The 14,420-nt window shown below is 38.1% G+C and overlaps 1 protein-coding gene across 2 annotated transcripts in view; it reads right to left on the minus strand.

Moving 5' to 3' along the window:
* Window positions 1-391: 391 nt before the first annotated feature.
* hdlbpa (high density lipoprotein binding protein a) overlaps window positions 392-14,420 on the minus strand; it is a 113,322-nt gene continuing 99,293 nt past the window's right edge. For both annotated transcript variants that reach the window (XM_057338100.1, XM_057338099.1), the window contains exons 23-28: window positions 13,403-13,537; window positions 4,138-4,281; window positions 3,869-4,048; window positions 1,968-2,084; window positions 1,745-1,885; window positions 392-1,566 (exon numbers count right to left, since the gene is read on the minus strand). In XM_057338100.1, coding sequence (XP_057194083.1) covers window positions 1,474-1,566; window positions 1,745-1,885; window positions 1,968-2,084; window positions 3,869-4,048; window positions 4,138-4,281; window positions 13,403-13,537 — 810 coding nt within the window. In that variant the 3' untranslated portion in view covers window positions 392-1,473. The remainder of the gene's footprint in view (window positions 1,567-1,744; window positions 1,886-1,967; window positions 2,085-3,868; window positions 4,049-4,137; window positions 4,282-13,402; window positions 13,538-14,420) is intronic.

Consider the following 14,420-nt stretch of genomic DNA (forward strand, 5'->3'; position numbering starts at 1 on the left):
AGAATTATCTTGCTTGGTCTATAAACATCATACACTGTGCTGTTTTACCTTTCTGTGTTTTTCTGTTTTTCTTATTTGCTCCTGTAAAGCTGCTTTGGAACAATGCACATTGTGAAAAGCACTATATAAATAAATTTAATTAACCTGACGGCCCTCTCTTTACTCCTCCCCTGCCTGCAACTGGCAGATCTCGCCAGCCAGTGGCAGGCTAATAGTTAAAATTTGAACAAGCCTAATTTCTTTGGGAACTTGCAACCGCTCATAGCTCTCTAAATCCTGGGAAACACACTACAGATGCAACTTGATCCAGCCACCACATGGATATTTGCTTATTGCTTACGTTCCTATAGGTCATTGTATTATTGTGTAAGAAACCAGTCTGACTACAAGCCAAGATAAAGTTTCAATTTTTATTAAGCTTTTTGGACAGTTTATTTCTCCAGTGTTAACCATAATTGTTTACCTTGTCATTTTTGCATAACTCTTATAAGGCTATTTAAGAGGGTTGTTGCTATGGTTTCAGGCCAACCTGCATAGCAACTGGAAGACAAAAGGGGCTGGACACTGATCTATTAGCAAAGAATAAGCAATACATGATATTACTTCATATTTGTTGGCACAAAATTGTCTGCTTTTTCCATCCAAATGTTGTCTGCTTTTTCCTTCAAAATGTTGTATTTTCATTTTTAATGAACATGATTTGAATATTAAAAAGAAAATAAACTGTTTAGTGTAAATGTTAGAGACTTTGGGAACTGAAGTATTTTCAAACTGCCATCTGCTTTGGAAATTCAAGAGTCCCTCTGAAAGTCTGAAGGTTTAAAAGGCTGAATGGAATAACATCCCTGCCCAGATCCAAAGAGTTAACTAGAGGAAAAGTGGGGGAGACCAGTGAAATGGCTGAAACAAAATGGCTACCTTAGGGAATGAGGCAAAGTACAGCTGGTTACCAATTTCCTATGAATGAATTTAACTAGAATTCAGATGCATCATATTTTAGAGGTATACAGTATATTTTCCCCAACCCATAGCAAAGGCAACTATGAAAAAGAGCAGCTTGATAAACCCAAGAATTGACATTTGTAATGAAACAATGTTTGTGTAATGAAGTACAAAAACAAATAATCACTTAAACCTGGATTGTTACAGACCTGAAGCATTGCAGAGTAATTTTGTTTTCCTTCCAATTTGTCATTCTCTTAAAATTCAAAAGGTTGAATCATTTCCTACAAACTCAGCAAAACTGAGGCAGACCAGAAAGCGGCCACCACAATAAACAGATATGCGTTTACCACATGTTCATGTGTTCACATGGGTTACAAAAACCATCTCCAAAACCTTTTCAATTTGTAGACCAATTTTAAAGGAAGGAAACATGATACATCAGGGGTCAGAATTCACATCCAAATGGTTCAAAAGAGAGACAATATTAAGGGGGTCCAGGACGTTGTAAAAACCATTGACAGACACATTTCAGAAACGTTTGGGTCCCCATGGAGATGATTTTGCAGCAGCCACAGGTGTGCCAAAACTGGGAAATTCCTCAGAGCTGCTCATATCTGGGGCCTGCAGTCAAAAAGTAAAAATAGGTCAAATCCAACAATCCGGAGTTACATTTGAAATTAAACCCTTTGCATCTATTTAACAGGAAGAAAGCAAGCTCTATTGGAATTTTTTTACTTCTAAAATATAGCCCTCTCTCAAACTAGCTATAAGAATATGGCACTCAAAAGAAATTGTTTACCTTTTCATTACCAGTGGTCCAAGGAGCCTCCCTCACAACAAAGCCTTTGGATGGGCCACGAGGTTCTTCCACGCTAGAAGCAGAACTACCAGAAGGCTTCATATAAGCCATTTTGGCTTCATTTTCAACCACATCAGAAATCTGAAAATAAAGATTAAGTTACCTTTTATTAAAAAAATCTAACACATTTTCTTGCTTTCGCTAAATGGTAGCAAAATCTCACATATTCCTCCTCCAGGTTTAGAAGGTGATCAATGGCTTCATCCACCTGCTCTGGACGACCAGTCACAGTCACTAAATTGGGATCTGAAGCTCCACTCTGAGGGAACCGAACATCAACCTGGAAAACGAAAAAGATTGGATTCTTCCTGTCCCTCATTTACGGCGCGTTTCCACCGCAGGAACTTCCCCTGGAACTCAGGGCTTCGGGGCAGTACTCTGTGTGTTTTCACTGCAGGAACCGTGATCAAATAGTTCTGTGCAAAAATTTGCCCCTCAGAATGTCCCTGCTCACGAGGTAGTACTTTTTCAAAGTTCAGGAACATTCGGGGGTGGGACTTGGACACTGAACATGTTAATTGGTTGAGTTGATGCAGCATTTAGATTGACTGCGTAGAGTCAACCAAAGCAACTACATGAAGAAGCCTGCAACCTTTAGCCAAAAAAACGTAACCGCTAATGCTAACGCCTTGGCTTCAACGGAATGCAGGAAAGGAGACCAGAGGCTAGTTTTTTAATGATGTTGTTAGCAGTTACGCTTTCGCCAATTAGAAGTGTTAAAGACCCTTCTATCTTCCTATAATAAGAGGATCTCTGATGCAGCATTGTACATAGCAGTGTCGCACGAAAAATTATGACTATCCGTCGCTCTGTATGATGTTATTCTACCAAAGATTGTAATGGTGGCTGGCATTCACAGTTTAAAGCAACACTTTGTAGTTTTTCGACCTTGAAATAATGTCTCTAAAATTACAAATTCTACTGCCGCTGCTACCTGAGCAGCCTCAGAGCGGCTACAACCACACTCTGTAAGTTCTGTGTACGGGTCGGTACACACAGCCCCACCCATCCCCTGCCTGCGGAAGAGTTTCCAAACGACGTTTCTGCATTCGTTCCATCGTTTCTGTTCCATCAGCTTAGTAAACACATTCACGTGTATTGCGCTGCCCACAGGGAAGCTTATCCAGCAACAGTATTTACGACACTAGTAACAGACAATTGCACCTATCAATCACATGGGGGAACTATGTTCCATAGTATTGCTTTAAAGAACATTTTATAGTAAAATCGACTTATCGGTTTAATAAGTGTAGTCAAGCTTGTCTTCCATCGACATCCATTAAAAACAGCAGCTGGTCTCCTTTCCTGCGTTACGCTGAAGCTGCGTCATTAGCAAAAAGAAAACGTAACAGCTAATGCTAAAGGTTGCAGGCTGTGCAACAAATCTAGTGGCATTCTAGTTTTACATTACCGCCACCTCATGGACTGGGAGGAGCAGTCACACGTCACCTGACTAATCTTCACGGTACTTTAGACCACAGTGGAAATGCAGACAGCAACAGGGGAAAAAGTTCCAGGGATAAATTGTTCTAGGTAATTTGGGTGGAAACGCGCCATTAGATGGTGGGCATTCATACCAGCATTGCATGTCAGTTTAGCTCCCTGCCCTAAAGAAGTTTACTTTAGTTCAAAAAAATTATTATATCTTAATGTTATAACAGCAAAGATACATCAGTTCCACAGGGGAAAAAAAACTGCATATGACATAACCATGCATGTGACATGGTTAAATTGTGGGACTAGCATTGTCAGGTAAACTAACTATATTTAGGAACAATGGTCACACTTTATTTTGAGGAACAATTCCCGCTATTAACAAACCACTGACTACGAATTTTGCCTCAAACTCCTAATTTGGTGCTTATTAATAGTTAGTATTGTAGTTGTAAGGTTTAGGCATTGGGCAGGATTAGGGATGTAGAATATGGTCATGCAGAATATGTGCTTTATAAGTACTAATAAACAGCCAATATTCTAATAATATGCATGCTAATAAGCAACTTGTTCATGGTGAGAACTGGTCCCTATACTAAACTGTTACCAGAACACCTTTTACCTACTCACCTTAAATTCATCCATTATCTTTCGAATGCCCTTGCCACGTGCCCCTATTATGCGAGCATGGACCCTGCTGTCCAGGGTGATGTCCTCAGAGATCATTTCATCCAGTTCATTCACTATAGCCTGAATAGCATCACGTGCTGCCACTGCGTTTTGCTCATACCCAGTAATAGTAATCTGATCCTAATGAACACATTTAAAAATAAGTTCATGGTCATAAGTATGATTTTTTTGCCGTTTTCATTTCTTGTTTTTAGGCTCCAGTTCTTTACCTGGTTTTCATCATTTTTTTCTGGAAACTGAATGTTGACCTCATGCTCATTGCGGATTTGGGTAATTATGGCACCCTTACGTCCAATGATTTTGGGGTGATACTTGGGATCCACAGTGATGGTCAGCTTGAAGCTCCTGAGAGCCTGTTGATCAGAAGTGCAAACCGTTAAAAAACTGCAATCCATAACTTTTATTGGTTAAAAAGAAATGGAAGTCAACTGAGCAAAGACATTAAAAATATCAGTGTTCAGAACTATTGCCTTTGTTTGAAAGCAGAGGACCCACTACTATATCACGTGTGTGGATGCTGCTGCTGGTGGTGCATTGTCTGTTCTTACTACAGTCACTTAGAAGGTGCTTGTGTGGGTTTTTTTAGCACCATCTAATGGCGAGGTTGCAAATTGCAGTCAACTACTCACTCCACCCCTCCCTTTCAAAGCATCATGGAGGCTGAGAGAGGATTTAGACTAGGGCTGGGCGATATATCATGCGATTCTTATGTTCTCAGTTTCTCAATGAGTTATGGTTAAATGCCGCCACATCCGAAAGCCAGAGGGTGCTCTTGTGCAGAAACTCAGAATATGAGAAACAGAAGAAGAAAGGTTAGTTCCAGGAAATGCCAATGGTCATATTCTATCGCTGTTCTTCAAACCTTTTCAGCTATTCAGGTATCAATCTGGTAGTGATTTTAGATCGAGCAGTACTTCCTACTGATCAAAGAGCCGTAGTTCAAGGAAGAGCTGTGCATAAAACACAGAATCGATTTAGACATGTATAATTTGCGTGAATCGCGATATCAGGGCCGTGCAGAGACCTTTAAAGGGGCAGGTGCTCAAAGTATAAAAGGGGCACATGGAACAAGGCTTTAAATATGGCTGTGCTCAAAACATCAATAAAGCAATACTGTATATCGCGATGCATTCCTTGCTGATACGTGTATCAATACGGATGCTTCTGTAATTGATAAAGAAGCAAATGCCATGATGCTGTTTTGAAAAAGAAACAGAACAGAAAAGACCATTCTAATGTTTAAAAATATTTTAGTTGCACCTATTAACAAGTCTGAGATTAAGGTTTGGACAACTTTATTCACTTAAATTTCTAAAGGGATCGTTCACCCAAAAATGAAAATTCTGTCATCATTTACTCACCCTCAGACTATTCCAAACCTGTGTAAATGTTTTTACTCTGTTGAACACAACAAAATATATTTGGAAGAACGTCAGTAACCAAACAGATCATGGTCATGGTCTAGTTACTGACATTCTTCCAAATATCTTAGCTGATGTTGAGGGGGCTGCTGGGGATGTTGCGGTCTTTGCTGTTGTAGAAAAAAATAGTTGTCATATTAAAAATATAATTCTGTTCTAAACCTCTTCTGCATTTTTTAAAAATGATAATGATAATAAAAACAGCGTTGATGAGTATAATTTGGAGGATGAGAAAATCAGAATAAGGCCATGTTCAGACTTGACTTTTTAGAAGCTGCTAGCGTCTGTTTTGCATTATAATCCTATGTAATAAACCGTGTTTTCAAAAAAAAGTGCCGAGCGCTTTTTTAAACGCCAGCTCAGAGCGTCTTCTGAAATTTAAAAAAAGTTTTCTGAAAAAAAAAACAACGGCCTTGATTTAAGAAGTGAACAAGCACCTTTGTTTATATATTGCTGTGTGTAGAAGTAACATTAGCTGCAGCTAACGTCACATCAATTCAGAGCAGGCTACACACACAACAGCCGTGCATGCTCTCTTCACGGCGTTCTTGTGAAATACTACTTATAATAATAATAAATACACTAATAAGTAAACAACCACACCGCTCCCCTGAAAACACCACTTATCCGGCAGCCGCGAACAGTATGTATTTATTTATACTTTTATTTCCTTATTTATGTGTAATTATATATTTTTTCACGTTTATTTATTTTTTCATTTATTTATACATTTATTTATTTCCACTTTTATTTATTTCCACATTTATATGCATTTATTCCTACATTTATTTATTTTCACATTTATTTATTTATGTATTTCTTTGTCTGTATGCTAATGAGTGGGGGCGTGTTTCACCTCAGACATTAGCAACCGATCTCAGAGCGGCGGTGCTGAAGCTTTAAAGCCACAGGGACACCTTGTGGTGTGACCAAACGAAATGAGGTTGACGAAGTTGCATAGAGAAGGCAATCTAGTCATTTAATATCACCCTAACTGTATGTAGATGGGGTTACCACACATAGCCTACATACTCTTTATTAGGGACATGGCCGTAAAACATTATCCGGTCGAGATTTCTAAAATGTCTTTTCACACAGTCTGCAAATACAGTTTACATTCGTGTTTCCTAACTTTGCAATGCATAACACGTGGCATTTCGAATGCTTAAATTATAACGCATGTTTCATAGATGCTGCTCTTAGATCCTAAGAGTTTAATGAAAAGTCATAAACTGTGTGCACAACTGCAAAAAAAAAATATTGGGTTGAAAAATGTATTCTCACAAAGAAAGGGGGGATGCTGTGTGGTGGATGAAAAAATAAATTTGATGCAAAAAAAAAAAACCAAAAACAGAGTGAATGATTTGGTGCCTGGTTTGCACACCAGCAGCATGTAGGGCATCTCTTTGTTGAGGTGGGTTGTGGAAAGCTGCTTCCTCCTCCTCCTCCTCCTCTTCTTCTTCCACCTTGTCTGGTAAAGCTGCACCTCCAGTGTCTGCAATGCTGTGTAGCATTGCTGTAACTACTACTACAGCACAACATCTTTGTGGCTTCAGACGCAGACGCTGAAGGAAAGATGAGTGACACCAGACCCAACAATGCAGATGACCTGAAGGCCGCTATCAAAGCAACCCAGGCTCCCATTACACCCGAGCAGTGCCACAGGCTGATTGCCTCCATGCCACGCCGCATTGATGCAGTAATTCATGCAAAAGGAGGCCCAACCGAGTATTGAGTGCATAGAAATGAACATACTTTTCAGAACCCCGACATAAAATATCCTTTTTCTTTATTAATATTCTAATTTTCTGAGACACTGAATTTTGGGTTTTCATTATCTGTAAGCCATAATCATCAAAATTTCAAGAAACAAAGGCTTGAAATATTTCATTCTATGTGTAATGAATCTATATAATATATGGGTTTCACTTTCTGAAATGAGTGACAAAAAATATTGACCTTTTTCATGATATTCTAATTTTTTGAGATGTACCTGTAGGCTACCTAACGGTGCTGTTTGAATGGGCATGATGGGCACGTATCGATGGCGTGAGATGCGTGTCTCACTGCGTTTACATGAGCATGCACTTTTGGTTTGATTTAATCCCGGATCCCTAAATCCAATTGATGACTTTTCATTAAACTCTTAGGATCTAAGAGCAGCATCTATGAACTATGCGTTATATTTTAAGCATTCGAAATGCCACGTGCTATGCATTGCAAAGTTAGGAAACGCAAATGTAAACTGTATTTGCAAATGTGCTTCAAATGCATTGATCATAATGCTTGCGTAGACTTCAGTAAAATGCGCTGGTTTGTGCGAGTCTCATCAACAAACAACTCAAGCTCTTATCAGCTCCATCCAGTGCATTTACATCAAATGTGATTACTTGTCGATAATTTCACGTGCTTCAATGTCCAAGTGTATTCTTCCAAGTGTCTCATAGCAGACCTGTTGTTGTGCAGTTTCTGTTCATGTGTGCCCAGATATTTTAGAAATCTCGACTGGATAATGTTTTACGGCCATGTCCCTAATAAAGAGTATGTAGGCTATGTGTGGTAACCCTATCTACATACAGTTAGGGTGATATTAAATGACTAGATTGCCTTCTCTATGCAACTTCGTCAACCTCGTTTCGTTTGGTCACACCACAAGGTGTCCCTGTGGCTTTAAAGCTTCAGCACCGCCGCTCTGAGATCGATTGCTAATGTCTGAGGTGAAACACGCCCACACTCATTAGCATACAGTCAAAGAAATACAATAAATAAATAAATGCAGAAATAAACAAATGTGAAAATAAATAAATGTAGGAATAAATACATATATACATGAATAAATGTGAAAATAAATAAAAGTGGAAATAAATAAATGTATAAATAATGAAATGAAAAAATAAATAAACGTGAAAAATGTATAATTACACATAAATAAGGAAATAAAAGTATAAATACTCATTTATTTTTGCTGTTTTACATTTCTTCATGGATTTATTTTTGTATTTATTTTTAATTAAGTCAGGTTCGGAATTCCATAACACCGAACATGGTTTTTTGCATTTCTTCTATTTATTAAGCCATTTTTGGACGTTGCTCGGTGGCTTTGGTCGGGGTCACTGAGTGCAGCCATGACACGTCAGAGGAGATCTGGCCCTCCCGGCTGAGCCTGGTTTCTCCCGAGGTTTTTTTTTCTCCATTATTCAGCATTGGAGTTTGGGTTCCTCGCCACAGCAGAGCAGTGCAGTGTTGGCTTGCTCACCGGGAGACTGCATTTATTTATTTATTTATTCATTTATTTATTAGATATTATTTATTATAATGATCTTGCTTGGTCTATAAACACCATGCACTGTGCTGTGTTTTACCTTTCTGTGTTTTTCTTATTTGCTCCTGTAAAGCTGCTTTGGAACAATGCACATTGTGAAAAGCGCTATATAAATAAAATTGAATTGAATTGAATTTTTTCACTATTGCACAAACTGAATAGTCAAAATGTGCTTTTTATAATTTGTCTTGCTTTTCAATAAAATACAATACAACTTAATATAAAATTGAGCAAAACAGTTAATTCAAACAAAATATTGAGCCCTCTCCCTTCATGAATAGCCTATATTAATTAGGCCTATAACTGACTGCTAAAAGAATGGAATGTAAGTTACTCTGTACCCCTACAACAAAACAGTTCATTAAAAACTGTCATTCCATATTAGGCCTATAAGCTAAAAATACGAATAAAGTAAAACTGTTGGATTATTATAGGCTACATTGCAAAATGATTTGAGAAAAAAAAAACATCCAATGCAAGCAATTCTGACTGATGCTGACTGACAACCATTTCAGTTCACGTCTCTCTTCCAAACTCCCCCCACAAAAGCTGACTGTTCTCTCAGAAGGTGCACTCGTGTCCGGGATGCACAGAACATACTTTGACAAGCTGTTTAGTACAGGGAACTGTGTGCACTCGATTACTGTATGATGTCAAAGGATGTCTCGAGCGGCGGGGCTACTGTCAGACAGCCGCTTCCGTCTGAAGTAAAGTTACCGACCGGTAAAGACGCTTTCATTCGGAAATTTACTTCCGTGCGGCAAGTCCCGTGCTGTGTCTTTCTCTGGCACTTTAAAATGCTCCACGCACACGCGCAAACGCACACAAGAATAATTTCAAAGGTAAACAACTAACTTCAGCTTATGCATGATGCATTTAGTTTATCTAAATTAGTTTTAGTTTCTTTTTTTACTATTAAATTGTAATATATTTGTCCACATAAAAATACCGAGTTAACCGGACTTATTTTGGCAGGTCAACGGAAGACGCTTATTTTTTAGCGTGTTAGCTTCACTCAGTAAAATGTTCTGAAATAAACTCTCAGAGCAACTCTGGAGATGAAGTTCATGTCCTCATAAAGCACAGACGCAGACAAATTCATGAGCATCACGCGTATAGCACGTTAAACTGTGCAGTTCATTCACTCAGACACGCAGAACAGACAGATGGCATGTGTAAATAACAGGACTCGGCATCCACTAGTCCGCATCTAGTTTTATGGACTCAATGAAGTTTCACTCGCAAAATAGACTAAAACCAAGTAAAATAGCAGTTCACCATTTCAATAAGCTATCACTTATTTATAGTGCTGCAACGACGTGCGTGAAATGCGTCGACGCTTCGTATTATTTACGTTTATCTGCTGTAATAGCAGTTTCTGTTCCCTTGGCGTGTGTAAGTTAATCAGCAGAACAAGAGAAAGTATAATACACCCGACAAACAGCGATCGACAGCCTCGGACGCAGTAAGTTAGTGAATGGACGGAGGAATTCCCCCTAACGTTACCCCCGGAATGCGATCATCACAGCATGGACACGCAATCACAAATGGACGGAGAGGGGCACGTAGATGTAGACTTTCATAATAAATTACTTTTTTGTAATGTAAAACTACGCTTTACATTAATTTACATTAACGCTATAGTAGTAGTGTAAGTTAGTGTATGTGAACCTTTGCAGATTGTGACCCTGCTTAAATTACTTTTAAGCTTCAAAAAGGACTCTGACTATCATGAAACCACCAATGCACTTTTTATGTCATTCGATAGCTTTATGCGAGGAATAAACCAATATAGCATAATTAATGCTCTGACCTCCGCTGGTGCTGTCTGTCAATCTCCAGTCAACATGCGTGTGTACGGTGACGGTCAGGACACATACTCTTTCCAAGATGTTCCAATGTTTTCATTATTCTTCATAATGACAAGATGATAGTCTATGGTTTTGTTTAAAATGTATTTTGCTAGAGACCGTGAGTTAACGTTACTCGCTGAGTATAGCTTAGTTTATTAGAAGCACTGGAAGCGGTCTGAATGTGTTGCGTCTTCATACGAAATAACTTTTTAAACCTCTGATTTAACTGTATACTGTCGGATTGATGCAACGCACTATGTGTTATACATGTAACATATCATCTCTTCTCGTTGTGTTCTAACTATTATTTACTTTGGGGAGCAAAATGATCCCCGGGACTTCAGAAGGAGTAGGTGCTTTAAGCGCATCATTGTGCGTCCGGGATGCGCATAACTGTAAATAACGAAGCGAATGCATTAAGCGCATCATTCTGAGTTCCGGGTGCGCGGGCTCGCTTTAACGCCACTCTGCATTAGAGTCTTTTATACGGTGATAGTTTTGTACAATAAACAGAGACAGATAATAGTATTTTACTTTTACTCAATTACATTATGAGACTGAAAATAGAGTCGGATATTACTTGGAGGAAAAAAATACAGAGCATATATCATGCTCTAGTATTTCATATACACATTTTTTAATGTTTTTACATTTACATTTAGTCAATTAGCAGACGCTTTTATCCAAAGCGACCTACAGATGAGGGAAACAATGGAAGCAATTGGAACAACATCAGGACAACAAAAAGCATAAGTGCAATAAAACATTTTTGTTTACCTTTAATACAGTACTTAAGTACATAAAAAATCTGTATTTTTACTTTTAAAATTAAAACTACTTAATTAAAAGAAGATGGTGATTTTAATGTAAACACGGATTAAAATGTTAAAACAACAATATTTATTTATAAAATGTAGTGGAGTAAAAAGTATGATTTGCTTTATAATGTAAGAAAATACTAGAACTTATTGTTTATTTGCAAAGTTTGCCAAAGGATTAATAAAGTAATCCAAAAAATCTTTATTAGATAAAAAAAAAATCGTTAGATAAGTCGACCAATCGAAAAAACAATCGTTAGATTAGTCGACAATTAAAATAATCGTTAGTTGCAGCCCTACTTATTTATCAGCATGAGAAATACGTGTGAGCGGGGGGAAACAGACTAAAATGCGTGCGTCTCACGGTGAATGCGCGAGACTTGAGAGCCCTGTAACATGAATAGTTTAGCAGGCTGTGCATTAGTAATAACGGTCCGTGGGGAAACGCAGTGCTCCGTGTGTACTGTAGTTAAATGGATTAAACGAGGCTTCGAGGCAACAAAAATTGCCTCGATTTTTTGTATTCAAATTACTCTAGTTACTCGAGGAATTGTTTCAACCCTAATCCTTTAAAACCTATTTGGTCTGGACCATGGTGGTGGAGCGGTTGAAATGGAAGATACAGATTCTGTTGGCAGGCATCTTTTATATACATAAGATGACTTAGGAGTACTTCCTTAAAGTGACAGAACTAATCTGTGGTCCATATAGGCACATAACCAATCTGTGGAGCCAGAATTCTTGCTGGTTGGTAGGGGATCAAATACTTATTTCACTGACTGAAATGCGAATCAATTTATAACCTTTATATAACATTTTTCCCCTGAATTTGTTTTAATATTCTGTCTCTAAATTCTATGGTAGATTTATTTTAACTGATATAGACCCTTGATTTCTTTGTAAGCAGGCAAACTTACAAAATCAGCAGGGGATCAAATAATTATTTCCCTCCCATTTCTGTCAATAGATCCTCCAAAAAAACTACACATTGGTCCTTTAAACTGACATCTAGATGGCTGCATTATAAGTTATAAACTAGGGCTGCACGATAAATCTTACACAATTTGGCGGTTGTCTGCAATTTATTATGCGCAGCTTGTCAATGAAATCAGTTAAATGCTGTTGCATCTGAAAGCCAGAGGGTGCTCTTATGCAGACTCCAAATATGCCCTGCAGAAATACCATAACACACGTAGATCCAGGAAATGTCTTTCTATTATCATGAAAGTACCCGAGGAGGCTTGAAGAACAAAGTACATTTATAATGATGATGTTTGACGGGCGCTGCTTTTTCAATTACACATAAGAGACTCACACAGATTTTAGATTGAACAGCATTTCCTACTTATCACAGAACTGTGCTTCACGGACAAAATGCACAACAAAAATAATCGCAGCCTTTTTATCGCAGCAACGATTTAATAAAATTGCACTTGCCAGCTCGATTTAAGCATGATTTAGTGGTAATCACAATTTATCGTGCACAGCAGTCTTCTGGGGAATGTCATGTAAAAATCTGAGTTTATCATCAAGTCCTAATTCTGATGACATCTAGGAATCACCTGTTGTTAAAACCAAGAAACCTTAAGATGTGAATAAGATGCAGTCAAAAGGGAAAATGACAGCAAGTCTGGGTTAATATTGACAGGGCTTTTGAGAGGTGGCTCCAAGATCTGAAAGCTTTAAGACTAAAGCAATGATGGCTTTTCCGCTGAACATGTAAGACATCAGTAACACAGTTTATTTTAATCGTTTCCTATTTGGTAAGAACAAAGCAGCAGATATTACTACTCCAGATGTAATTCTTTTAGACATAGGCACTGCCTTGTAGGACATGCTTCTTAAGTGTCATGTTTATGTACCATGTGGTGATCACACGCTAGCAATAACATTCGATTCATCTGCACAGGAGCAGTGTAAAATAAGTACAACCCACATAAAGAAAATAAATGCAATTTTGTTTCAACCGGAGACGGCGAGAGGCAAAAGCACCAGATTTGAGCTTAAAACAAAGTCTCACTGCTAGTATTAAACCTGCATTATCCTGGGTTTAAACTCACCCGATCCTCCTGCTCAGCCTGTAGCTCTTTGACACGCTCAAGAAGACCCTCTTTAGCACGGTCAAGGAGACAGGCCAGGCCAGTAACGGAGATGATGTCAGACTGTAACTCAGGAGCAGGCACTTGAATATTAACCTGAGGAAAAAGGTATTTTTCAGTTTACAGAGGGGCAGTGAGAGAAATGCAATGCAATGTAAATTTATGATTCAATGCAATGAAAATTTATAACTCAAATAAAATCAGCTTTTTGCTAAAACATGGTAACAAAAAACAAATTATAGCTGCAAGCAGCAATTACGGGTCAAGCCCTACAAGGGCACAAAGGGAAATACAGGGAAAATCAGACCACTAGGCAGCGCTGTCATAAAATTCATGTGAGGATGAACAAGATGTTCTAATGATGTTGTATACAAAACTGTGTGTCAATATTATAAAGTATCGCAAAGATACAGCCATATGATACTTTGGCATGCTCACCTTCAGATTCATTGAGCTATATGAGAACTGTTTGATCAAACAAAAAGCTTTTAATAACAGGAGTGTCTGTAAATGCTGTATATTAATATTTTTTCAAATCTGAGAAATTTTTTGGGTGGGGTTTGAAAAGTATGATTTTTATATAATTTAAAATGCCTCTAGTCTTGCAGAGGATTTCCTAATTGCGTCACCAGTTGCTCCTGCTGCCAGGTGACCGCAGCAGGACAGAGACGTTTATGACTTTTTATTTACGGATCCAGAAAATGTTTATTTTATTTGAGATAATATTACATTTTATTTGAGATAATATTACACTTTATGTGGATTAAAACAGTCCAACAGTATATTAAATAACCAACCTTATAAATGTAAAACACAATAATGCACCAATAATGTAAAAGCCACACTATTGAACTTTTGCTCAAGGCTCCCCATGTGGCTAATAAGCGCAATTGTATGTTACCAGTGTCGTAAATAATGTCGCTGTATAAGCTTTCCCGTGGGTAGCGCAATACACGTGAATTTGTTGACTAAACTGATG

The sequence above is a fragment of the Triplophysa rosa genome, linkage group LG7 (assembly GCF_024868665.1).
Source record: "Triplophysa rosa linkage group LG7, Trosa_1v2, whole genome shotgun sequence".
In the NCBI taxonomy this organism is placed as follows: domain Eukaryota; kingdom Metazoa; phylum Chordata; class Actinopteri; order Cypriniformes; family Nemacheilidae; genus Triplophysa; species Triplophysa rosa.